The 23,943-nt window shown below is 44.1% G+C and overlaps 1 protein-coding gene across 4 annotated transcripts in view; it reads right to left on the minus strand.

The window, feature by feature from the left end:
- LOC114021482 (E3 ubiquitin-protein ligase rnf213-alpha) overlaps positions 1-23,943 on the minus strand; it is a 168,566-nt gene that overhangs the window by 54,001 nt on the left and 90,622 nt on the right. For all 4 annotated transcript variants that reach the window (XM_043549414.1, XM_043549413.1, XM_037899152.2 and 1 more), the window contains exons 33-45: positions 22,377-23,847; positions 20,389-20,582; positions 19,539-19,694; positions 14,774-18,400; positions 12,512-12,645; positions 12,294-12,389; positions 10,972-11,087; positions 9,591-9,719; positions 8,754-8,818; positions 7,925-8,075; positions 3,052-3,193; positions 2,275-2,448; positions 970-1,103 (exon numbers count right to left, since the gene is read on the minus strand). In XM_043549414.1, coding sequence (XP_043405349.1) covers positions 970-1,103; positions 2,275-2,448; positions 3,052-3,193; positions 7,925-8,075; positions 8,754-8,818; positions 9,591-9,719; positions 10,972-11,087; positions 12,294-12,389; positions 12,512-12,645; positions 14,774-18,400; positions 19,539-19,694; positions 20,389-20,582; positions 22,377-23,847 — 6,589 coding nt within the window. The remainder of the gene's footprint in view (positions 1-969; positions 1,104-2,274; positions 2,449-3,051; positions 3,194-7,924; positions 8,076-8,753; positions 8,819-9,590; positions 9,720-10,971; positions 11,088-12,293; positions 12,390-12,511; positions 12,646-14,773; positions 18,401-19,538; positions 19,695-20,388; positions 20,583-22,376; positions 23,848-23,943) is intronic.

Below are 23,943 nucleotides of genomic sequence, written 5' to 3' on the forward strand. Positions count from 1 at the left end.
TGCCCCCACCAACAAGACTCCTCTAAGCAGAAGATTAAGCACAGACCCTACTGATCTGCAAGTGTGAGACCCAGGCTGAGAGTACCTAGATCCCCAGATCTATCTACAGATTTCTTTCCCAAGTCACTGATTTCCAGGATACCGTCCGCCATCTGGTAAGAGTGACCTACATTCTTTGATCCTTGCATTTGGCTGAATTAAAAGTAGAGCTGGTCGGAAAACTTGATTTTTGTTCCATGAAAAATTTTGACATTGTGCATTTTTTTTGTCACAAATCATGACAAAAAGACAAATTCTGAAAATTTTCACAAAATTAACTTATGATTTTTTTTGTTTGGGTCAATCAAAATTATTAATTTTGATAAATTTGCAATGGTTTATTTTGATTTGACCATTTTTTATTTAATTTTACATGTATAAAATAAACTTCAAAAAATGTCCTTTAGAAACAAAAAAATGAAACTTTTATTGTGAAAATGTTGAAACACGATGTCTTGACATTTTCTGAACATTTCTTCCCAATTTGTTTTCTAACAAAATTTCATCTAAATCAACAAAATATGATGAAAAGTTTCAGTTTTCTCAAAATGGCATTTTCTGACGCCAAACTGTTTTGACTAAAATTTTTGAACCAAATTCAGTTAAGCATTACCAAGACTCCAAGTGATGCGGATTCCACCCCATACCTAGGTGAACTGGGCCAATGACTCCTCCCTGTTAATTTCCCTCCCTGTTATAAATGTACTACTTATTTCCTCTGTGAATTTGTCTCCACTCAGCTCCTACCCAGTGGATCTCATTCTGCTTCTCTCTGCTAGATCACAGAGCTCTCTATTATGAGACATCTCCCCATGTAGCTCTTCTATAAACCTGATCTGGATTTACCCTGGCAAAAGCAAGAGGAGAACTGGGTCCCGTATTTTCTTCCACTGCAATTAATTTTAATAGATGCAGAAAGTGTGAAGTTACCTTTGACCCGACGGACTGTCTCCCATATCTCATCCAGGCGAGCTTTCAGAACCCAGCTGAAAGGAAAGCAGCACTGTGTGGACCTGCTGGGGTCTTCGCTCATTGATAACACAGATATCTTAGCATCAGGGGCCCTTGAGTGTTTAAAACAAACAAACAGATTATATATATATATATATACACACACACACATAATATCCATATAATCTTGCTAAGTTCTCAGCCTCAATGACTTCGTGTGGCAGTAGATTCCAGAGGATAATTACGTGTTGTGTGAAAAAAACATTTCCTTTGACTGGTTTTGAATTTGCTGCCTTTCAATTTCACCAATTGTCCCCTTTGTAAAAGGGTGGTCTGCCCTTTCAGGGGCCATAGGCCTGGGGCCAGCCAGCCTATTCGTCAATCAGACCTGGCTAGGAAGGGGTTAAGTGTTCTCTCTCTTGTGATCCCTTCTAACTCTATGGCTCTATGATTCTAACACTTCCTTCTTATCTTATAATTTATGGATCTATAAATAAATAAGAAGAACAATAACAACAACTATAATAATGATGCACATAAAAGCTGGCACAAATGACTTTGCCTGTAATTCTGTTCCCACAGTTGTCTGACTAAATTTCTGCCTTCTGATCCAGCGAGTTCCATACATTTCCAATACAGTGAGTTCCATGGCTTAAACTTCTATACGTCTGTTGCCTTCCCACTTCACTATGCATCTACTCGTCTAATGAACGCACTCTCCACCATCCCAGACTCTCTCACTGCTCTCATTGCTATGGCACTGTACCTTTGCAGATCTGGAGAGAGGTTGGTTTTCTCAGTCCTGAATAGAGATTGGTCAGGAATTTTCTGATTAAACATTATTTCATCTGAAAATCATGACTCATTGAAACCGAAACAGTTTGCAGGAAAAGGGTTGATTTCACCAAGCCTCTTGATTTGAGCAATTTTTGGAAAAAAGTTTCAAAACCATTAAAACATCCTGTTTTGATATTTTTTGGGGGGAAAAAACAACAGTTTTGGTTTATAATTTGAAATGACTTTCCACTTAGTAATTGTAGTTAATTTATACTAAAAAAATGTAAAATCCTTTTTTAAAAAGGTCAAAATCTAAATTCAATTTTACGATGGAGCCAAGATTATTTTCAGACTTTCAGTTTGTGAAAATTTTCAAGATTTCAACTTTTTATTCCAATTCAGGATGAGGAAAAAATGTTGAAACCTCAAAAACTCTTGCAGTATGGGAACAGTGTATCCCACTCAGATCTAATCCTGAGAGTCTGAGCTTTCCTAGTGGTTTCTTACTTGCTGGTATACTTAATCTTCAGAAATGATTCATCTTTGAACATCTGGAGCCAGAGGTCAGAGAAAGGAATCTCTTGAGAGATATGATCCAAGTTGTTGTTTGCATCAATTACTGCTAGAATTTGAGCAAACATGTTTGCTACAATGTCTTCCAAATGAATCCAGACAACATGCCTTTAAAAACAAGGAAAAACATGTCTTATAAAATAATTCTTTCAATTCCCCCCCTTCAACCAGCTCATTCTGTGTGTCTGTAACATGAGGGTTGCTTTGCAGGGCTGAGCCCTAAGATACAACTATGTAAATATCCAACAATCAAAATAAGGCATAGTCATCCACACAGGACAAAACAGGGAGCAAATATAGCATTGGCTGGGTGATGTCTCTCAAGCAGATTGGGAGTCAGCTGTCTGCAGTGATTGAATACCATAAATATGAATTTCCAAAACTTTCAAGTTATCTGTAGGGTTCAGCACATTTCATACAGCTGATCAATTTTGTTCTTGTTCTTTGTTCTTGTTACAAACAAGACCCTTTAACTGTCCAATGACCTAAGATTTTGTTGCCAATACCCTGATTAATTCTGATTTTTAAAACATATGCTAGTCTTCTATATAAGTACTTATACCACCTCATCACTGTTGTACCCAAGCCCCGTACAGGAATGCTTTAAGTGACGTGATACCAACAAGAAGTGATATGTTTGTATTCCAAAAATTTGAGCTATTTGAAATTCAAATGGCCAACATCATGCAACTATACAAGAACATACGTTACCTGAATGAGGTTCCTTCAAGTATGAACTCACTAGACAGAGCTTTGCGGAAAATCCACTCTTTAGGCTTATGGCTCACCTCCTCTCGTTCTTGTAAAAGGTTACAAATTCTCCTTTTCAACACTTCCATAAAATGACAGGCAACTAGCCATAAAAGAAAAAAGAAATCACTTATCCCACAATAGGGCTGGTCAACATTTTCTTAATGGAAAATTATTTTCGACTAAATGAAAAGTAGGGTAGAAAGTCTCTGCTTTCCTCAAATTTTTGATTTTTTTGTCAGAAAACCCCAAACCTGAAAAATTTCAGCCGAGAGCCAAAAATGTTTTGGATTTCAGCAGTTTTGGGCCAAAATTTTTTGGGTTTTCAGGTGTTTGGTTTCTGGAAAAAAAATTGAAAATTTCCATGGGGGAGGGGAGAAAAACATTCTCCAAGCAGTGCATCTAAAAGCATTTCCTATTTGTCTTCTTTGAAACAGTTCCTTTGGCCTAAGCAAGCTGACCTTCCAACTGAAATCAAGAAACTCTGAGATAAAGGGTTCATGGAAAAAAGTGAGCTGTAAGACCTGAGGGTTCCATGTAGCTCTCAGGTCTGGTCTACACTAGGGGTTTACATTGGCATAGCTACGTCTCTCAAGCAGGTGAAAAATCCACACCCCTCACAGATGTAGATATACCTACCTAATCCCCAGTGTAGACAGCATTAGGTCAATGGACAAAATTTTGCATTGCCCTAGCTACTGCCTTTCAGTGAGATGGATTACCTGCACTGATGGTAGACGCCCATCTGTGCAGATAGTGTCACTAAAGCTCTACAGCGGGGTAACTGTGCTGTTGCAGAGTTTTAAGTGTAGACATACCCTCACTTTTTTCAGTTACTCTGGTGTAGATCTGTAGTTACACTGTTGAATTCAGTGCAGCTACTTCCATGTTGTACTAATGTAACCAAGAGCAGAATCCACCCCCGGCCGGGCTAGAAACTGAAGCAGTCCACTGGTATTTAAAAGCACAGCTGGTTAGAATTTCTTTTCCCTCCATGGAAGATTTTGACTTTTTAGCAAAAAAAATAAATAAAAAAAATCTAAAATGAAAAATGTTGATTCTGAAATGCCACCCTGGTGCCTCATGGGAGTTATTGTTTGTGTGCCTGTGACCGAGAGCTGGCTGCAGCACCCTGATCACTGACATCACTGCAGCACAGAAAAGGCTGAAGGCTCAGCTTGGAGCAATTGAACACTTTCGGCTGGGCGATTACAAACACCTGGGTGGTAACTGCTGGACTGATGAAAATCACCAGTAATGGGGAGGATATAAAGGGGAGGAACAGGAAGAGGGTGCGCTGTGCAGAGGAGAGAGGCCTGGAGAAGTCTCCTCCTACAGTGTCCCTGTGTCATGTACTGTTTTCTGGAGAACTGAAGAGTAAAGGTACATACAGTGAAAGGGAAACAAGTTGGGTGTGCTAATGACTGAGGGATCACGGAAACAGGCTAGGCAGCGTGGCACACCGGGTAGCTGAAGAAGCACTCTGCGACACATGGGGGCTTGTCCAGGGTTTTATCCCTCTTGACTTGAGAAAAGGAGACTCGAGGAGTGACCGGTGCTTGGGCAGGAGGATCCAGATGCAAGGGAGGAAATATAGTTGAGCAGCAGACAGAGAAGCAGAAGACCCCGCTGGCAGGCACTTCTTGGCTGGCAGACAGAGCAGCGGAAGATTTTACAGCAGTTTATTAAAAAGTGGTCTCGGGTACAGCAACAGCTCCTCTGGAGGCGGGTGAGTTCCAATGAGAGAACTGGAAATCGTGCAGTGGGCCTGGGAGTGGGCCTATATAAGATAGCCTGTGAGATGACCCTAATATGGTTTTGTTGATGTTTGAGCTTCTGGCTACCAGCACTGGATGGGACAAGGGAGTCTGGGCACTACGGTGAGCCCCTTGTCTGACCGGCCAGGCTCAGCTGGCTTATATGGCCCTGAACAAGCACCAAGCCAAAGGCTGTGATACTGGCAAAAATGTAGAGCAGCCAGATGGCATGGCAGGATACATCCCAGGGCATTTCGGATAGGCAGGACAGACAGACCCTGATGAACTCTTAAACACAAAAAAGAAGCTTACAAGAAGTGGAAGACTGGACAAATGACCAGGGAGGAGTATAAAAATATTGCTCAGGCATGCAGGAGTGAAATCAGGAAGGCCAAATCACACTTGGAGTTGCAGCTAGCAAGGGATGTTAAGAGTAACAAGAAGGGTTTCTACAGGTATGTTAGCAACAAGAAGAAGGTCAAGGAAAGTGTAGGCCCCTTACTGAATGGCGGACGCAACATAGTGATAGAGGATGTGGAAAAAGCTAATGTACTCAATGCTTTTTTTGCCTCTGTCTTCACAAACAAGGTCAGCTCCCAGACTACTGCACTGAGCAGCACAGCACGGGGAGGAGGTGACCAGCCCTCTGTGGAGAAGGAAGTGGTTCAGGACTATTTAGAAAAGCTGGACGAGCACAAGTCCATGGAGCCGGATGTGCTGCATCCAAGGGTGCTAAAGGAGTTGGCGGATGTGATTGCAGAGCCATTGGCCATTATCTTTGAAAACTCATGGAGGTCCCAGACGACTGGAAAAAGGCTAACGTAGTGCCCATCTTTAAAAAAGGGAAGAAGGAGGATCCGGGAAACTCTGGCCAGTCACCCTTACCGCAGTCCCCGGAAAAATCATGGAGCAGGTCCTCAAGGAATCCATTTTGAAGCACTTGTAAGAGAGGAAGGTGATCAGGAACAGTCAACATGGATTCACGAAGGGTAAGTCATACCAACCTGATTGCCTTCTATGATGAGATATGGGGAAAGTGGTGGACGTAATATGTCTTGACTTTAGCAAAGCTTTTGATACGGTCTCCCATGGTATTCTTGCCAGCAAGTTAAAAAAATATGGATTGGATGAATGGACTATAAGGTGGATAGAAAGCTGGCTAGATCATCGGGCTGAACAGGTAGTGATCAATGGCTCCATGTCTAGTTGGCAGGTGGTATCAAGCGGAGTGCCCCAGGGGTCGGTTCTGGGGCCAGTTTTGTTCAACATCTTCATTAATGATCTGGATGATGGGATGGATTGCACCTTCAGCAAGTTCACAGATGACACTAAACTGGGGGGAGAGGTAGATACGCTGGAGGGTAGGGATAGGGTCCAGAGTGACCTAAACAAATTGGAGGAGTGGGCCAAAAGAAATCTGATGAGGTTCAACAAGGGAAGTGCAGAGTCCTGCACTTAGGACGGAAGAATCCCATGCACTGATACAGACTGGGGACTGACTGGCTAAGCGGAAGTTCTGCAGAAAAGGACCTGGGGATTACAGTGGATGAGAAGCTGGATATGAGTCAGCAGTGTGCTCTTGTTGCCAAGAAGGCTAATGGCATTTTGGGCTGCACTAGTAGGAGCATTGCCAGCAGATCAAAGGAAGTGATTATTCCCCTCTATTCAGCCCTGGTGAGGCCACATCTGGAGTATTGAGACCAGTTTTGGGGTCCCCCCACTACAGAAAAGATGTGGACAAACTAAGAGAATCCAGCGGAGGGCAACGAGAATGATTAGGGAGCTGAGGCACATGAATTATGAGGAGAGGCAGAGGGAACTGGACTTATTTAGTCTGCAGACGAGAAGAGTGAGGGGGGATTTGAAAGCAGTCTTCAACTACCTGAAGGGGGGTTCCAAAGAAGATGGAACTAGGCTGTTCTCAGTGGTGGCAGATGACAGAACAAGGAGCAATGGTCTCAAGCTGCAGTGGGGGAGGTTTAGGTTGGATATTAGGAAACACTATTTCACTAGGAGGGTGGTGAAGCACTGGAATGGGTTACCTAGGGAGGTGGGGGAATCTCCAACCTTAGAGGTTTTTAAGGCCCGGCTTTACAAAGCCCTGGCTGGGATGATTTAGTTGGGGTTGGTCCTGCTTTGAGCAGGGGGTTGGACGAAATAACTTCCTGAGATCTCTTCCAGCCCTAATCTTCTATGATTCTATCACACGTGCCCTATAGCTCCATTCTTCTCTATGGACCAGATAACATCTCTCATGATGCACCATGGTGTCCCCACTTTCATGGTACTACTGCAGCCACAGTGCATGATGGGAAATGTAGTTGAGCTTGGAGCCCAGCCCACAGAAGAGAATGGGGGCTTGAGGTAACCAAACTTCAGCTCCCATGAGACATTTTAGTGGCATTTCCAAATGGAAAGGTTTTGGGTTTGGCTGTTTGGTTATTCAGTGAATGAAAAGTCAATATTTTCCAAGAAAAACAGACACTTTTCACAGAAATTGTTTTGTTAAAAATACAATTTTCCATTGAAAGTTTTCACAGTAAATTCTTGACAAGTTATGTGGCTCCTTCCTTTAGTTTTGGCAACGAAGATTAGACAAATCAGATTAGACATACCATTACGAAAGCTTATGCTCAAATAAACTGGTTAGTCTCTAAGATGCCACAAGTACTCCTTTTCTTTTTGCAAATACAGACTAACATGGCTGCTACTCTGAAACCTGTCATTAGACTATAGTTTCCCTCCATGAAAAAAGCACCTTCCATTTACTTAGTTTGAAATATTTACACATTCGTTTGCTTAAAGTTGGATCCCATTTAATCACTAAGGACGATTGCACAGTTGCCTTGAATAATTGTGTAGAACTTAACAAATATTGACAGCCACAGCAGCACGAAAGATCTCCACACTCATTTTTCATTTGCATTTGATGTCTAAATGGGATTTTTTCATCTAGGAATCCACAGCTATAATACTAGTGCCCGAGCTGATTGTACCACTAATCCATCCAGTTTGTTCTTAGAACATCTTGTAATATCCAGTCACACACAAATACAAGGCCTTTTGTTTATACTCACGTATATTCTTGCTCTGAGACTGAAAAAGTGCATCATAGAGAATCTGTATCCTTTTTGTAGCTCGCTGGCTGTTGTCTTTCTTATCCTCCAGCTGGATCACAGCTTTCTGGACACTTTGTTTGATCATGAATTCAGTGTTGATCAGCTGCAGCTGGAAAAATATTTGGCAGGGCAATGTTATTGTTCCCATTGGGCAGATGGGAACTGAGACATGGAGACTAAGGGATTGACTCTGGGTCACACAGGAAGTCAGCAGCAAAGCAAGGAATTGAACACAGATCTTCTGAGTCCCAGGCTAGTACCCAAAATACTATAGACCATCCTTCCTCTTCATTTTCATGGCCAACAGCAGAATAGCATCTGAGCTGTTCCCTGGCTATCTCTGTAGCAGTTTCAGGAGGCACGTGCTGCATCTCAAGTCTGCAGTTCCTGTATCTGTCTCATATAACCCCATCTCTGCAGTATCTGAGCACCTCACAAACACCGATGAGTTTATCCTCATGAGGCTGGCAGCCCTATTCCCCCTCCCAGTCACAGGGGGGAGCTGAGGCCCAGAGACATTCAGTGACTTTCCCCAGGTCACACAGGAAGTCAGTGACAGAGACAGATATGGAACTCAGAAGTCCTGAAACTTACTCCTAATGCCTTTCCCACACTACTTAACAAGGGAGGATGGCTGGTGATCGCCTCTAAAATGCCAGGCGTGATGCCCTGCAACTTTTCCTCCCTTGGGCAGGGACCTCCCCAATTTCAACCTGTTATATTTGAAAAGCTAACACTGGATTTGATAGTTCTCACTTATGGCAGGCAAGATAGATAAGACACTTACATTTTCCTCTGGGGAGTAATTGGCTTTTTCAGCATCTTCAGGGGCAATAGAATCCTCTGGACGACCTTGAATGATGAGCAATTGCATGTTACTTATCCGTTGCATCAAAACCTTCAGATATTAGATACTTAAGGATTGGCAACAGTGTGATTACTGGGTAAAATCGGAGTCATACATTGACCTGGGTATGTGGCTGGTCCTTTGGATCAGAAGAATCCTTTGTTTGATTAAACTGGTTTTAAATAACCACTCATCATTAACTCTAGAGGTTCAACAAGGGCTGGAGTGCCTAAGGAGACTGCATTTCTGACTTCTTGTTAGCCAGTGTGGTGAGACTGAAGTTACTTTTGTGAGCGGTTTGGTAGCTCTCATGGAAGAATAACCACCGATTTGGGGTGAGTCTGCCCCATTTCTCAGCAGTCTGGTATTCTCAGTTGTGACCCACTGAGGCACAGTGACAGCCGCTTCCAAGCGTGGGCCCAGGGCGATGGCACCATTGCCGCCATAGTAAACCCAATGACTGCCTCTGACTCCTGCGCAAGTGGACCCATGGACTGGATGACCCAGGCAGGAGCATTACGGGATTCCCTACCCCCCTCTTACGTCTCTGTGCGGGTGTGTAGCCTAAATCACTACTGAGTCCTCACAGGGAATGTGCGTGGAACCCCACAGCTCCATTTGCACAGTCGCTTTTAAACGTACGCTGATGTCTCCTTATCTGATTAAACTTCACTCCACTGATGTTACCATCCCCTTATCGGGGCAAACGGCAAGAGGAAAAACGGCAGAAGGTAAAACAACACATCAGAGATGGGGTTAAAGCAAGAAGTCGGTTACATGAGTCGGTTCCCTGCTGGGTGCTGATCATGAAAATCTCAGCAACTGTCATTTTGGAGAGCTGTCCCAGATTGGCTGCAAAGGTCTCGGGAGGCAGCAGGTCATCCAAGTGAACAGCGCGCCACTCACCTGCAGAGGCACAAATGGAATAAACCACAAAATGTCATTGAGTCACAGAGTTTTAGGCCAGAAGGGACCATTCGATCATCAGTCTGACCTCCTGTATAACACAGGCCATTAAATTGCACCAAGTTACCCCTGTATTGAGCCCAATAACTTGTGTATCTTTCCAGCCAGGCATGTAATCTGGATTTGAAGACATCAAGGGATGGAGAATCCACCACTTCCCTTGGTAGTTTGTTCCAGTGGTTAAGTCTCACACTGTAAGGCATTTTCTCCAGCCTTCACATCATTTTTGTAGCTCTTCTCTGCACCTTCTCCAATTTTTAGCATCCTTTTTAAAATGTAAATATTAGAACTGGATGCAGTATTCTAGTGTTTGCCTCACCAATGCCATATACAGGACTAAAATCATCGCCCTACTGCTCCTCACTCTTCCTGTTTATACATCCAAGGATCACATTAGCCCTTGTTGTCACAGCATTGCACTGGGAGCTCATGCTGAGCTACTTGGCCACTGTGACCCCTAGATCCTTGCAGAGTCACTGCTTTCTCGTATACAGTCTACCATTCTGTCCCTGTGTGATTTTTATCATTTGGGGATAAAGCTCGCTTTCTTGAACATCCAGCACCACCAGCCTTTTCCCCTAAGAGTTCCCAACTAGAGCTAACAGAATTTTTTTTTATTGTTGACATTTTTGTGACATTTTTCATCAAAACTTCAAATTTTGATCAAAAACGGGGGTGGGGAATTCTCAACAAAAAGAAGCAGCTTTCCTTGGAAAAATTATTGTTTTTGTTGAAATTCCAGTTTTTGGTTGAATTTTGATAGCTCTCCCTCATGTGACTTAGGAACACAAGTTCCATGGAAACAGGGACTTATATTTCTAAGTCACTTAGGCCCAGATCTTTAAAGTTATTTAGGTGCTGCTGTGCTCAGCATTGCAACACCAAACTGATTTAGGAGCCTAAGTCTCAATTTCAAACGTGATTTAAGCACCTAAGGTCTAAATCCCATTGACTGTCAGTGGGATTTTGGCTCCTAAGTGCCTAAATCCCTTTTGAAAATGGGACGGAGATGGTGCAATGCTGAGCACAGCAATGCCTAAATAATAGAAATCAGGCCCTTACGTGCTACTGAAAATTCCACCCTAAAACAGTGATTAAGACAGTTAAAATTATTCAAATGTTGCAATAATGTTAACAATCCCTCTTGCTTTCCTCTTCTTTCAAGCCTTTCCAAATCAAGGCATGTTCTTACCAGCACTGAATGCCAGGTAGCTGCACCCCCCGAGTATCCTTGGGACTTTGGTTATGATGACGACGTGTGATGGACTGGTTGTTCCTGGTTTTCTTCTCTCATCCACTATGCAGTACCTGAAAACACAACAGAAGTAAGATTCATAGCTTCATAGATCTTCAGGTCAGAAGAGACCTTCTGACCATCCAGTCTGACCTCCTGCGTGATAGCACAGGCAAAAAAATCTTACTTGGTGATTCCTGCATCCAGCCCAATAACTTCTGTGTGAGCTAGAGTGGAGCTTTTACAAAGAGATGCACGGCCATGATTTACAGACTCCCAGTGATGGAAAATTCACCCCATCCCTAGGTGAGCAGTTCCAGCCGTTAATTTCCCTCCCTGCCAACAATTTGCACCTTAGTTCTAGTCTGAATTTGTCTCATTTCAAAGCTCCCGGCCACTGGATCTCCTTCTGCCTTTTTCTGCCCTCAGAAATCTCCTCCCCATGTATGTCCTTTAGGCCATGATCAAGACAGAAAATGTGTTATTTGTCTCTCCATCTGGTCTCTTCCCTCTGGGTGAAATCCTGATATCCTGAAGTCAATGGCAAAGCTCCCACTGACTTCAGTGAAGCCAGAATTTCACCCTGTTTCCATTCTCCACTGTAACGTCCTAGAGTAAAGCTATATCTACGCTTAAACCGCTACTGCAGCTGCACCGCTGTAGCGCTTCAGTGTAGACACTCACTACAGCAATGGGGGGGATTCTCCTGTCGCTATAGATAATCCACCTCCCCAAGATGCGGCAGCTAGTTTGACAAAAGCATTCTTCCATCAACCTACTACTGTCTACACTGGGACTTAGGCTGGCTTAACTACATCCCTCAGGGGAGTGAGTTTTTCACACCCCTGAGACTTGTAGCTAGGTTGATCTAAGTTTTAGACCAGCCTTGAGTCTGCTTTTGACTTTGTGCCATTATATGAGGTGATACCAGCACAAACAGCCATCCCTGCTGTTTGCAATGGGTACTGACTGTTGCCAAGTCTGGTGATTTTTCTCCAAGCCCCAGTTCCCAAAACGGCTAGATTATGGGAAAACCTGCTTTTGTTTAAGGTTGGGTGCCGAGCTGGCCTTCAGGATTCTTTTGACAGCCTTATTTTTCCCATTCAGCCTCCCTCAGACACTGCAATGGAGTGGAGCGCTGGAAATTCCATCAGCAGGAAGATGCACTAGCACAGAACCACCATGGTTATTTTATAAGGCCCCGATTCAGCAAATCACTGAAGCACACGCTTAACTCCTCCACTGTACTGGGACCTAAAATGATAAGAAAAGCTGCTTACTTTGCACAGGCAAGAAGCCTTTTGCTGCTCTGCGGCTCGTCAAAGTTGAACTGGACAAAAAGCAGTTTCTCTTCAGTCGATTCTCTGAAAAACTTACTGCACAAGATGAAAAAGTCTCTTTAGATATTTTTTTAAACAATCACACTGAAGACATAAAAAAAAAATCACATACAACACTAAACAAAAAGAAAAAGAATAGGACCAAAAAAACTCCTTACCTAAGTTCTCGGCGGAATGCATGTTCTGTGTCAAACTGACTGAGAAAAAGACAGCGGATTTTATTTTGGAGGTTCAGGCTCTTTCTTACCACTTCCAAATCTCTCTGGTTTAGAAGTCTGGCATGTGTAGAAACCTATGAAAAAGAAGGTCAATTTAGGCAAGATTTTTGCACCTGATTTTGCTATTGTAAAGACATAGGAAAACTGCAATAAAAATCATTCCTTTACCGGACTTTTGAACGGCTGCCCAATAGAACTGATGTGAAAATGGGTTTTTCCCTCTCATGGAAAATGTTGATTTTTTTTTGTTGAAAAACCAAAGCCACGAACCACCCCATTTCCTGCAGCGCAGCGCTCCCTAGCACTGCACTGGGGCGTTGGGATCAGCACTGACTGAGAGGGGAGAGCACCCCCTACAGAGCCCCCACCCCACTCCCTGTAGCACAGCGCCCTCTAGCGCCACAACTGGGGCATTGGAGTCAGCACTGACTGGGAGGGGAGAAAGCCCTGTTCTGAAACATGTCCCCTCCAGACACATGCTGTATGGGTTTTGACAAGACCATAGCATGAGGTACCAACACCAAACATCAGTGGATCATAAGAGTTTCCTTGCAATGGCCACAATAATAATGACTCTCTCACTGGCCCAAAGCCCAGAAAGTGAAGGCGGGAGGATCTTAGGCCTGGTTGGGATAGCTGGGTAAGATGCAGACAGAGCTGGGTAAGATGCAGAGTTAGGCAAATAGGCACTTAGCAGAAACCCACCTACATATGAATTCAAAGTTGAGCAGGTGCAGAGAAGAGCTACTAGGATGCTCAGGGGGATGGAGAGCTGATCTTACAAGATGACACTGGAAGAGTGGTTTAGCCTAACAAAATGAAGGCTGAGAGGGGATTCTATTGCTCTCTATAAATACATCAGGGGGTAAAAACCATGGTGAGAGAAGGGCTATTGAAGCTAAAGGACAATGTTGGCACAAAAATAAATGGGGATAAATTGGCCATGAATAAATTTAGAAGAAGGTTTCTAACCATCAGGTGAGGGAAGTTCTGGAAGTCACCCAATAGGAGCAGTGGGGGCAAGAAACCAAACTGGTTTTAAGATGCAACTTGATACATTTATTCAGGGAATTATCTGACAGAGTTGCCTATGTGAGCAAGGACGGGACTAGACGTTCCAGAAGGTCCCTTCCACTCCTATGTTCTTATATATAGAACTAACCTCTTAGTTTCTCAAAACCACAAACATTTTACCTGTAATGAAAAAGTCAAAGAACCTAGAAAAACACTGCTCTGTAGAAAGACTGAAGGAGTGGGATTGTTACCACAGAAAGGAGATGAATAAAAGGGGTCTGGATCCAAATCTTCAAACTACTCACTGTTCTAGAGAAGGGAGATAAGGAGCATCTGTTCTCCCTGTCTTATAACACAGTAAGAAGGGGACAGTCAGTGAAAATAAAAGGTGGGGAATTCAAAACTGATAAAAAGAAATCATTTTTCACACATGTAATTAGCCTGTGGAACTCACTGCTGCAATAATTTGCTGAAGCCGAGAACTTCAGTTCATAGATTCCAAGGCCAGAAGTGACCATTGTGATCATTTAGTCTGGCCTCCTGTCTAACACAGGCTATAGGATTTCCCCAGAACAATTCCTGTTTGAAGCAGAACAGAACTTTTAAAAAAATCCAACCTCGATGTTAAGACTACCACTAATAGAGTTCAAACACAGCCCTTTAAGTTATTCTGATAGTTAATTATCCTCACTGTTAAAAATGTATGCTTCATTTCCAATCTGAATTTTGTCTTCCTCCAACTTCCAGCCATGGGATCATGTTATACCTAGCAAACTGAAGAGCCCATTATCAAATATTTGTTCCCACTTATAGACTGTCATCAAGTCAGCTTTGGACCTTCTCTTAGTTAAGCTAAATAGATTGAGCTCCTTGAATCTCTCGCTATAAGGCTTGTGTTCTAATCCTTTCATCATTCTTATGACTCTTCTCTGAACCCGCTCCAATTTGTCAACATCCTTCCCACATGTTTGTACAGTGCCTAGCATAATGGGGCTCCGATTGTGACTGGGGTCTATCGGTGCTACCTCAATACAAACGATAAATAATAACAGTAGTCGTTGTCGTCTAATACTGTATTTTCAGGGGTGCTACGCACCTGCAGTTATCACGGAAATCAGCTGGAGTTCTGGTTGCCCCCACCTCTTAGAATCAGGCCCATTATAACAACACTGAAATAAAACCTCTCACCTCCAGGCACAGTCCATTGGTGCCATCTGCATTTGACTCTTGATTCATGGCTCCCCTCAGAATGTCAATCAGGCCATTGTGCTTCTGCTTTCCAAAGTACAGGTCCTGAATCTGCTCTGCGTCCTCCAGCGGAGAATATTTGAGGCGCAGGATGGAATCGGGGGTTGCACACTCGATGAGTTTGCTTTTAGAAGCTGCGAGGACTGACTCGTCATTGGGCAGACAGATCCCCTGAAGGCCACTCGGAGAGCACTGCAGAACAACAGTGGCAGAAGTGTCATCGCTGAAACCAATGAAAACATCACATTCCTGGGGAGCCCGGTCTGCCGGCCTCGTGCAGCAGAAGTCCGTGTTCTTGATAGTGACGAACAACTTGGCCCATTCGTCCAGCTCCATCCTCAGGTCCTTCTGCTGCCAGTGTAGAATGGTGTTCATCTCCAAGCAGTGCTTCTCCAGCCTGTTCAACAGTGGGGTGGGGAACTGTGTGTAAACCACGTCCTTCTCCTCAATCACAATCAACCTGAACTCCTCCTTCACACGGCATTTAACTCTGTGAGTTCCAAGGCCAAGGTCGACATAATAGTTTCCTCCTAATCTGACAAAGCACTGGTTCAGCGCATCATAAAGGCTTTCATACAGGTTTTGAATGTTTAAGAGAATGACGGGCCTGCCTGTTTCCATGCAGATTTTCACTCTGTTAACAGACCGACACACCTGTGAATATTCTTGGTCCCGTGGGAAACCCGAGCCAAATATAATATCACAGTTCTCTATGTCCATGAGTTTGGTCATCTGTATGATCTGGAAAGCCGCGTGGTTTGTTGTTAACAGCAACAAGTATCTAGATACAAACTCCATCTGTTTCTTGTCTAAATTTTCCTGTAACAAACGAACTGTATGGATGGTTTCTAAGTTGGAAGGCAGAGATATGGGTGAGTACTGTCTGAACAGCTCTAAAGGATTCAGAACTTTTAAACCTCCAAAGTTTCTCAGAATTGCTTTTGAAATGAGCTTCTCTTCTTGAGAGATGCTTTCTATGTTCTTGGCGTTGGACAGTATCATTTTGATGAGGCTGTAGAAGTCACGGAGCCCAAAAAATTCCATGGACTGTTTCTTTAACACCTCACAATAGAAGTCAGCCAGGGGAGGGAACAAATGCTCAATCTTGGTAACATGCGTCTCATCAGCACAGATTCCCTTGGCCGTCTTTACCAGCTCGTCTTTGTTGAGGTCGGTCCGGAACACAAGGAGGCCCCGGTTCATTTTAGCAGGGTCCAGGGCCCAGTTCGAAATGCCAACAAAGCCAACTTTTTTGTACGGTTCTGGGGCTTCATCATCAACGCAACCATCTTCAAGAAGAGGGTGCAGTGTCTTCAGGGGCATCTCAGGTGAGTCTTCTGCAAGGCCTATCTCATCCAGGATAACCACAGAGGCAAACTCCTCCAGTTTCTGGCCCCTTTGGAACTGTGCACATTGTTTGAAAGTGGAGATGATTCCTTCTGGCTTGGAATGAGGGCTGCACTGGAATGACACCAGCTGGACTTGCTTGCAGCGTTTGAACAATTCTTTTTTAGACAATCTGCCCTGCATTGCATCAGCGGCTATGGTCTTAGATAAGGATTTGGAGCTACCTGGCTTCCCGACAAGGAAGAGCGGCACTCTCAGGTCCATGCATATGACCATCATGAAGATGTTTTCCCTGAGGGCATCGTTCCGTGCTGTTGTCTTGGGAACAGAGAGGTTATCCAGGAACACCTCTTGGCAAAGTACAATCTCTTGCTGAAGCAGGGATTCAGGCACAGAGAAGCATTTCGCTATCTCTTTCAGATAATCTTGGCGACTCTCGAGAGATACATAATAGCAAACCCCAACTGCAAGAACCAGAGATCTTTGTGCTTCGTTTAATAGAGATATCTGATCTTTCTCACACCCCTTTGCAAGGGCATGAATGGGGTCTTGGTCCTGTGAATGTTGAGCCCCACTCTTTTTTTTGTCGATAAGTGGAAAAAGCAGGTCTCTTAAGTTATAAAACCACAGCAGCACCCCCATGCAGCGCTCTATGTCCCGGAGGCTGGCGATTCTGCATTCCTCTCTCTTTTCTCTTAAAAACTTCTGGGAGGTGGAAATGACAGAGGTAAAAACATCCATATTGTCTTCGGGAAGCTTTTCTTTCACAATGGATTTAACAATCTGTCTGATGTACAGACTCTGAGTCTTTTCATTTAGTTCCCCAAAGTCCCAGACAAGAGGCAACATGCTCGGTGGAAGAGGCTGCACCCGATACACCAGCTGCCTCAAAGGGATGTAGCCCAGCTTTTCTAGGGTGTCTTCACTCCGAACTCTGTACCCCAAGCCGGCTTTCTCTAGCTTCTCAATGGTTTCCTTGGTGTGCCTTTTGTAAGGGTTGCAAGCAGCCACCACTTTTAAGCGAGTGGTGGAGATTGGCTCTCCATTCACACTCTGGTCACACAGGACCTCTTTAATTGCAAACACGGCTTCGGTGGTGTTGGCTTCATCAAAGAACAGCACCGTGTCCATGTTGTGTGTCTCTTCATTGTAGCGCGCCAGCTCGATGGCTTCCTTGACTTTCTGGTGGATGATTTTGGAGCTGGTGCCTCCATGAACACGCACCAGGATCATATTCTGAACATCCCTTCCTGCTCTTTGCAAGCTGCACATGAACTGCACCAACTTGGTCTTCCCACAGCCTGTTTCGCCCATGACGATCACGGGGATCCCACACTGGAACCTCAGGTGAATGGCCAGCATTTTCATGGTATTGTCCAGGGTCAGCTGGTAGGATTCATCTGGGTCCTGGGAGCTTCTCACACCGAATACGCTGCAGAGAGTTTCTAGCTGCTCTTGTCTGGACAGATCTTCAAACTTTTTATTGAAAGGGACTTTCTGAGCCTCAAGGGTGAGATATAAATGTCGGTCAATAACCTTCTTCTCCAGAACAACCTGGGAATGTGCGTCAACAGCATCAAAACTCCGACTGATGTGGAAACCCAAGAACTCCATAGAGTGGTTGTCAGCATGAAAAATTATGTAGGGGTGAGACTCTTGCTCCCACTTGCGTCTTAACTGGTACCCTCTCAATACACTGTCCTCATCCATTTTATCCTCTTCACTGGGGGAGCTTTCATCTGCCATGGCTAGGGAAGGCAAGGCAAAGTCCTTGGACATGGTGATCATAAATTTTATCACAAACGCCTTGAACCCCTGAAATCCCTCTTCCACTAATTCGCTGCTGCAGAACACTGAGTTTTCACACTTCATTAATTGGAGGTTTAGGAAGCGCGTGAAGTTGCTGAGCTCAGTCCAGGAAGGGTTTTTTCTCCCACAGGACTTCAACAAGAGCCTCAGACACTCTTCCTGGGTCCCTTCAACCTCCCCAGGGGTGAAACAGAAGCTGTCAAGATCGGCCTTTCGCTGGTATCTGCTGATGTACTGGTATGACCTTTGGAAGGCATCACCCCTGAACGTGTCACTGTCCAACAGCTGCTGTTCCACTTCAGCAGCAGCTCCAGGACTGTTTTTTGTAAGCATCTCTAGTACTTCTATTGGTGATATGCATTTCACAGCGGGAAGGAGACCTAGAAATACTTTCTCCATTTCACTGGTCATCTAAAAGCCAAATGACAAGGAGTTAAAGCTTTAAAAACACTGAAGTTACCCGCACAAACTGAAGAAATCATCTACACATTGACACTAATATTATTCATGAGGACATGGCTTAATGAGCAGAGCACAAAGAATTTGGATAAGGTAGCACCATGTTACACAGTGCAAATCATTCACTGATATAGCCAAATTTAGATTTTTGAAGTAACTTACCTAATCCTCAAATATAAATGATACCATCTCATCTTCCTATATGATAGTGTTTAATTCACAGGATTTTAAAGATGAGAAGTAGCCAATTTTAGGTAAACTTTAACCCTTGCTATGAAAAAAGCCTTACTCTAATATAGTCCAATGGTCTTGCCTCTTGCACACTTCTGTGTGTAGTTGACACTCTAAACAAGTTAAGTACCAATCTTGAGGTCTGATTTTCCATTGGTTGGCACCTTGTGCTATCATTTGTACAACAGTATTAGATCAGAATGGTAGCATCATATACGTATAAACAGCTTCACAAGATTCAAGGCAGGATGCTTAACTGTAACATATACATATACAACATGGCCAACCTAATGCTCCTCTGGATACTGACTAGAGCTGGCCAAATTTTTTGACTGAAAAAATTTCCAGACAAAAAATGTGGTTTCACTGAAATTTTCTGCAGGAAAGGGTTGATTTTGATTACATTTTTCAATTTTCCATAAAAAAACAAACAACATTTTTTTTGAATCCCATGTCCAAAAAATGGTTTTGATTTGGTAATATTAAAATGAAAAAAATTCTTTTTGACATGTCTGAATATTTTCTTTCAGTCAAAAATGTTGCCATTTTTCATTTTGATATTTCTGAATCAAAACTTTTCAGAACTTTCCAAAGTTAGGGTAAAAAGTTGAAATAGCAGATTTTCCCACAGGATGGAAGTTCCAGTTTCCAAACAGCTCTAATACTGAAAATATGTGTCTCCTCCGACAACAATTTTATACAGCTCACTCATTTTTCTCTATTTTTGGATGGTACAATACTGGCCAAAGATTTGTAGTTCCATCAAGGTCTTCTCACTTTGAATTTTAACATGCTGCTATCACATGCACATTGCTAGGTTTCTGAGAAAACCTGCCATTCACTATCATTTGGAGAGTACCTCTTGTTTTCTTGTGCTGCTTACGCCTTTTCCTCTCACCAGGTATTCAATCAAATAAAGATGGGACTCTCTGCACTTCCAGACCATGCCATCAGGGCTTTGGATGTGTCTCAGAATGCACAGCTCAATCAGTAACTTGTAAAGACCCTTCGAGACCTGTCAAGAAAGATGCAGGAGTGGTCAGTTTTGCTTCATCACAATGTCAACTGTTCATTGCTTCCCATAGTTACTAAACTTTCTCTAAGGTGCCACAAGTACTCCTTTTCTTTCTGTAAACTTTCTAAGTTATTGAAGACCCAATAAATCAATGAGAAGAGATGCTCCATGAAAGTACACCCCAGGTAGAACCTCAGCTAGTGTAAAACAGGCACAGCACCATTGACTTCAAGCAAGCTACATCGATTTACACCAGCCAAGGATTTGACCCATTGTGTGGTCTCCCTGCTGATATGACAGTAAATGCTGGGCTGTCGCTGTGCCAGTGACAGAGAAAATGGCAATACAAAGAGATTTGCTGGCATTGTGACAGAGTAGCAGGTCCTGGGAAACTGCACAGTGATGCAGAGTTAAAATCTACTGTGAGCATCATCTTCTTCTGGCATCACAAGTGGGTGGGTCGAGTTTGGTTTGTGGTGGAACTTCTGGTAAGACAACTACATTTTTGTGATACCCCTGTTCACAGTTTAACTGTTTGTTACAGAAATTGGATGGTATTAACTGCTTTCCATAACTACCAGTGGAAAGAGTTTATTTATCTGACACTGACAGGCACATTCACACTTTGAATGAGAAAATCCATCTTCACTGTATATCATGGCATGGACATTGCGCTCAGTAAAGAGACACTTACCACAGGGGATACGTCAATATGGAAGATCCTGGGCCCAGCCTCAGTTGGTTTCTGTTCCAGTGAGCGAAGCTCTTCCAGGAGAAATCCAAAATCTATTTCTGACTCTGTCAACCTAATGGTTTTGTGGTGCAGCCCTGCGTTCTCTGGTCGGGTTTTGGCTTTTCTGGTGGTATTTGCTACAAACAAAGACTTCCCTAAAATGAGAGAGAAGGTCAAGATTCAATTTCTACAGTGCTCTGCTGTCTCAGATTCTGTCTTTAATGTTTCCATTTCTTCACCTGAAGCAGAGAAGACCTGATCCCCAGCTAGTGTATCATAGAATCATAGGATATCAGGGTTGGAAGAGACCTCGGGAGGTCATCTAGTCCAACCCCCTGCTCAAAGCAGGACCAATCCCCAATTTTTGCCCCAGATCCCTAAATGGCCCCCTCAAGGATTGAACTCACAACCCTGGGTTTAGCAGGCCAATGCTCAAACCACTGAGCTATCCCTCCCCCCATCAGCCATAGCTCTATTGGCATCAATGGGCCAGATCCCCAGCTAGTATAAATGGACATAAGTCAGCCGGAGTCAATGGTGCAGATCCCCAGCTGGTGTGAATGGGTGTGGCGCCATTGGAGTGAGTGGAGCTACGTTCATGTACACAGGCTGAAGATCTGGCCTTTTTATATAATTTTTCTTCAGCTGGGGAGCTAAAAGAAGTTTCTACACTGGAGAAATCTCACCTTTGCTCCACAGGCCAGGCATGGTACAACTTGCTGTAACTTGAGCTTTCTAAATGGTAAAGGCCCAGTGACTGTGGTACCAGTTCAAGCTCTGAATCCCCACCCCCTCAATAAAGAGCATAAAGCAGGGCTAAAACTGAGGGCAGATTTTCTGCTCCACTCTGATGTAGATTCTCTTCAGCCAGCTCCTTTGCCACCCCCTGCAGCCCCAGAGCCAAGCTGGACCCAACAGCCCATTTGATTAACAGGGTCAAAAGATACGCAGGAGCCTCACAGGGAAAGTGTGCCCCTGGCTACACCTCCAGCTAGACCTTGACCTCCATGTGTAGGTCATGGGTCTACCTGTTCCCTATGTACTCTGGGGCATCGCCAGAGGAGCTGGGACAGAGAAGACTGATTCTGCTCCATCTCCCAGTGCATAAAGGATAAGCAGAATCTAGCCGTTAATCTGTATTCAATTCATACTTATCAGGACAACGATAATCTCTATTAAGGGCTTGGCTACACTTGCAGATGTAGAGCGCTGGGAGTTAAACTAGCCTCTGGAGACCGCAGCAGGGAGAACGCTGACATGTGTTTACACTGTGAGCTGCTAGCGCACTGGCGTGGCCACAATAGCAGCTCCTGCAACGCCACAAAGAGCAGTGCATTGTGGTAGCTATCCCAGTGTGCGAGTGGCTGCAGCGTGCTTTTCAAATGGGGGTGGGGGTGGGGTGGAGTGTGACAGGGAGTGTGTTGTGTGTCTCTGGGGGAAGAGACAGTGTGTTTTGGGGGGCAGAGAGTGTGTCAGCATGCTGTCTTGTAAATTCAGACAGCAGCAGACCTCCCCTCCCCCAGCCTCTCTCTCACACACTCACAGCAGCAGCATTCCACAGTAATGGTTGCTTTGTCCCGGAGCAGATAAGCATGTCGGCTGTCAGAAACGGAGCTTTGAAAGGGGATATCCGCACACCTGCAGCCGAGTTCAAAACAATGAGAAGAGTGGCCACTTGACTTCAGGGGATTATGGGACATTTCTGGAGGCCAATCACAATGCAGTAATGCAACATGTCATCCACACTGACGCCTGGACGTTTTAGCCGGGGCACAGCAAGCTTTATGCGTCTCGTGGAGGTGGATTACCAAGAGCGCTCCAGCTGCAGAGTCCAGGCACTCTAAGTGCCTTGCCAGTGTGGACACCTCACGAGTTAGGGCGCCTGGGGCTGATTTAATGCGCTCTAACTGGCAAGTGTAGCCAAGCCCTTAATCTCTACTAAAACCTACCCATGCCAGCTCGCTCTGAAAATACGATCTTCACGTTCTGTTGAAAGGGCTCTTCAAAGACCTGAGCAACAGGTGCCACCCCACTGCGCACTCTCAGATGTGTCTTCAGGTATTTCTGAATGTCTACCCCCAAATCACAAGAAAAGGAGACTTTGTATGTGTCGAAGGCCGTCATAACATAAGAATTGTGAGCTTTGGCGTCACAAAAAATAAGAAACCTGTAATCGGCATTGCTACAAGATTGTGCAAAGTGGAAGAAGAGGGACTCCAGCTGTTTGGAGACTTTGTAAACTAATTTTTCTGCACCAAGCAAGCAATAGATCTTTTTGTGTCTGGGGTCTGGGGAAAGAGCTCTCCTCACAATCAGCTCAATGTCTTCTTCCTCTGTCTCAGGGGTACAGACCAGCACCTCATCGTACGTTGGAAGAGGTGCTCCCTCGGAGTGCCTATAGATTGACAGCAAGGAGAGTAACATCTGCTCTTCTTTACACGTGACAAGGCAAGGCTTCCCCGCTTCCAAACCTACTGGTAAATTTCTCTCAATGACGGCGGTTTCAGGAGACGTCAGGTATTTCAGCATTTCACCGAAAACATCCAGGCTGATGTATTTGTCTGACACCAAGCCAGTGAGCTTGCTGCAGTAAGCGTTCCAGAGCAAATTCACCTTGGCATGGATAGACGGCAAACTCTCAAAGGAAGTGGCCAGTTCATCTTTCGCAAGGCTTTGGAAGGCGGATGGATCCACATCTCTGTTCCTGTTTTTAAACTTCATGGACTTCTGCAGAAAGGCTCCTCTCTGCTCGTCGTACAATTTGCTCAGCTCTTCAATCTTTTCCTCTTCATCAGCATAGTCTAAGGCAAATTCCATGAGCATTTGCTCTGTGATGGCTGAGTTTGGCAGATAACTCTGCAGAGCTGCCTTACCCACTGATTCGTCATACCCAGACTCAACCAGACCTTGGATGAGCTGAGGAAATTTAACAATGTAGTCATTCCAGGACACGGACTGATCATCTTTCTCAGATATATCAACGGATTCAGCAGGAGTTTCAAATGCTCTCTTTAATGCCTCTCTGATATCCTCTGCTTTAACATCATGCTTGAAAACAGAAAGCATATTGAGAACCTGTGGGTCTGTTTGTCCTTCATGCAGTTGGGCTAACTTGCTACACAAGTAGAAGAGTTGGCGTGCAGTGAACATGTTTAGATGGCAATAATTGTTCCTTTGAGTCTCCAGATATTTTTTCCACTCTACAAGGCAATGCTCCATGACTTTGCAAATGCCATCTAATTCTTCCAGGATGGGTTTGTTGGTCTGAACAAGGATTCCGGCTATTCCAAACTCAGCGTAGATTGTTACTTTGCGTTTGGGGTCACAATAAATTTCAGCTTTCCAGTCTATGAAAAGGATGTTGCCAACGCTGAGAAGTTGCAAGTAGAGCTTCCCAACCATTTCAATTTTTTCCAGGATCTGTAATGTGTCAAATACACAATGGGAAAATAGAATTTATAAAATACTGCTAGTTTTCAAGATCATTAGGACACTATGAATATTATACTTTCTTTT

The sequence above is a fragment of the Chelonia mydas genome, chromosome 6 (genome assembly GCF_015237465.2).
Source record: "Chelonia mydas isolate rCheMyd1 chromosome 6, rCheMyd1.pri.v2, whole genome shotgun sequence".
In the NCBI taxonomy this organism is placed as follows: Eukaryota; Metazoa; Chordata; order Testudines; family Cheloniidae; genus Chelonia; species Chelonia mydas.